General features: G+C 40.0%; 1 protein-coding gene across 4 annotated transcripts in view; it reads left to right on the forward strand.

The window, feature by feature from the left end:
• The window catches only part of atp11c (ATPase phospholipid transporting 11C (ATP11C blood group)), a 98934-nt gene that overhangs the window by 71548 nt on the left and 24169 nt on the right, over window positions 1-3217 (forward strand). For all 4 annotated transcript variants that reach the window (XM_019863305.1, XM_019863306.1, XM_019863307.1 and 1 more), the window contains one exon: window positions 1841-1921. In XM_019863305.1, the coding sequence (XP_019718864.1) occupies window positions 1841-1921 (81 nt within the window). The remainder of the gene's footprint in view (window positions 1-1840; window positions 1922-3217) is intronic.

Genomic DNA, 3217 nt, shown 5'->3' on the forward strand with positions numbered 1-3217 from the left:
TTATTTATATATATATATATATATATATATATATCTCGATGCTTTGTTGTTCTTTAGACTCCAAACTAAAATAGTTTATACATTGGTGCCATGTGATAGGAATGACCTGACCTTTGGACATACTAACTGTAGTTCGGACCAAATTTTTATTTTATTTTTTTTCTTTGAGTGCAAAATTTGAGATAGGAATGCTCTCTTGTAGCACTGAACTCCTCTCATTTTACAAGCACCAAAACATGAATAGTTCATCAAAAAAGAGGCTTCAAGATATTTATTGCCACTCCCAGTTGAAGATTACTGGCAAACAATACAAAGAATAACATCCTGTGTCATTAAAACAACCATGTGGCTTTGCCTTAGGGGAAGTCATTTTAGTCCATGCAAACAATGAAAAACGGCATAAAGAGGAGAACAAACTGCATCGATGTCATATTGTTATAAGGTGAAGTGAGGCAAGGCAGCTTTATTTGAATAGCGCATTTCCTCCCCTTACAACCTTTCAAACATATTTGACCACAAATAGTGCAGCAACACATGTAGGCAGTCAGTGTTGAGTGTTAATGTTGTACTGCCCCCAGGTGGCCATTGGGGGTACAGCAGAATGACCAGCACAATGTCCATGGAAGCGAAGCCCAAAAATATGGCACAGTTTTTCAGTACATACTGTTTATGTCAATACAGTTATGGTTTTATGAAGTATAATATTATAGAGTGCTTCTTTTCTTATTAAAAACGCAATGGCATTTTATTGCCGGGGGAGGGGGGGCTCTGGAATAGATTAGTAGCATTTCCATTCATTTGGGGAAAGATGTTTTTAGGTACTTATGTTTTCAGTTGCAGTCCTGCTCATGTGGGAACACTGAATTTCCCCACCCGCTCCCATTTCCAGTCAAAGTCAACAAAAGCCTGATCATCTGATGATCATCTCTAAAGACTATTCTGCTGCCTGGGTGCTTTAAGAGGAAATGTTGGTCTCCTATCTGCTAAGAAACCCGTGGGGTGGACAAATTGTAAATGTTACACCGGTATAATGAGTTTTCATCTATGTTGTAGATGGCAGACAAGATAACACCTAACCACCTAACCTGCTTGCTTGTATTTCTCATCGTTTTTTTTTTTTTTTTTTTTTTTTTTAAACCGGCTATCTGGTTGCCCTGTGGCACCACACTGCCTCTCACAGGTCAGTCTTGTTACTACAGCACAAGGTCATATGTGGAAATCCTGTGCTGGTGCATCTCACGTGTGTCACATTTTAAAAATCTGTGTGGTTGTTTGTACCCCACTATTAGTCTTGCTTTTACAGGTGATTGTGTTGTGGATTAGTGAGAGAGACCAGATCATAAATTCCAGTGTAAATCTCATGATTGTTATAGAAGGCCAGTTGGGTGGTTTTAGCAGCAAGCTTTGGTCAGGTGGTGCTCGGCAGCGGGCTGTTTGGGATTAACCGATTACTGCTTCAAATTCTAAAACTCCACCATAAAACTCTCATGCTTCAGCTTTTGTGCACACAGACATGAAACTGGTAATGCAAGTCTGACAATGTTTTGGGCCGACAGAATAAGCCAGTTTGTACAAAACATCCGTTCCTCCAGTGTTTCTGACTGATCCACGATTCAGGGGAGTAATAGTCCCGTGGCCAAGACACAGACTACACCCTGCATTTACTGGAAGAAGGCCTGCCCCACCAAACCACTTCCTCACTCATTTCTCTCACCAACACGCATCTGCCGCTGATCAACTCCGCACTGTGCTGATTCAAAGCAAGCCGTTATCTTTGCAGTGTGAAGGTTACAAATGTAGTACACTTTCGATCTTACTGGTTTTATTTTTTTTTCACTAGGTGATAGTGGACACCCCCACCAGTCCAGTCACCAGCGGCCTACCCTTATGTTTTGTGATTACAGTGACAGCGATCAAGCAGGTAGGATCTTGCCTACCGAGCATTGTGTGGGTTGATAATATAATCTTTTCCTCATAAGACTTCTCATCTCATCATTGACTTCCTCCTCATTATAACAAGTCTCCATTTGTCCTTCTTCCTGAAATGTACATGACTAATTCTCTCTTAGACTTTGTATTAACGTACTGCTGTTGAATTCTGATTAGGCAAGACACAAAGTGGGCCTCTGAAGGAACGACCACAGGGAACTTTTCAATGAGCGTAACTCTGCCTTTGTTGCTGCTTGCGTCCCCTCTTCTGATGTATTGTCTCACGACTGACTTTTTAGTCGGTCTACTGCTGGGGCTTTGAAATGCACAACAGTGGGCGGACTTCCTTCTGTAAATGTTATGTGGCCCACTGATAAAGCTGCAGGGCTTTTAGTATGGCATTAAAGGGAACAATGTGACATTCTGGCTAACCCTTTTTCGTCAACTGTGTCGTCAAGCTACAGTGCCGTGTAAAAGTGTGTTTAAGTTGAAACATGTTATATTTTTTTATCCGATTCATCAATTAATTGATTACTAAAATAACCGCTAGTTGCAGCCCTAGTATAAACTGTATACTGTATTTCAGGGGTGTCAAACATACGGCCCGCGGGCCGGAACCGGCCCGCAAGTAGGTTCAATCAGGCCCGCAGGATAATGTAAAAGTGAAAAAAATGCATTAAAGACACAGAATTAATATTTTTAATCAGGTGCAATTCATTGAGTATCCGCAAGGGGACACTGTTTTGATCAGAGAAGAAGACAACAGCAGCCTCAGTCTGTCACTGAGACAGACCCATGACAGCAGACGCTATCAATAGCACTCTCACATTTACACATTTAATAGCACTCTCCTTAGTTTGTAAAGTGCAGGCAGGGATTACATTTAGATTTTATATGCACGTGTAAATGCTTTAAAACTTGCTTTCTTTATGAATCTTGTTTAATCTTAAAGTGCATTACTATATTTTTCAATACCAATTACTTGTTAAAGTTTGTACAATCAGTGGGATCAGTTGCAATGCATATATGTGAATGATAAAAGTAAATTGCACATTTGTCGAAGGAAATGTAAGGTGCTTCATGAAATGTTTTGTAAAAGATATGTTCATTAAATTTCAACATTTTCCTAATGTTCTTGTGCTTCTTTATACCAAAACAAAAGAAAGACATATTGTTTTGGTTATTTATAGCAAAGTATTGTATCATTTTAATGGTCCGGCCCACTTGACATCTACCGAGTCCGTATGTGGCCCACAATGTGAAATGAGTTTGACACCCCTGATCTAGA

Source organism: Hippocampus comes, unplaced genomic scaffold (assembly GCF_001891065.2).
Source record: "Hippocampus comes isolate QL1 unplaced genomic scaffold, H_comes_QL1_v1.1 scaffold381, whole genome shotgun sequence".
In the NCBI taxonomy this organism is placed as follows: Eukaryota; Metazoa; Chordata; class Actinopteri; order Syngnathiformes; family Syngnathidae; genus Hippocampus; species Hippocampus comes.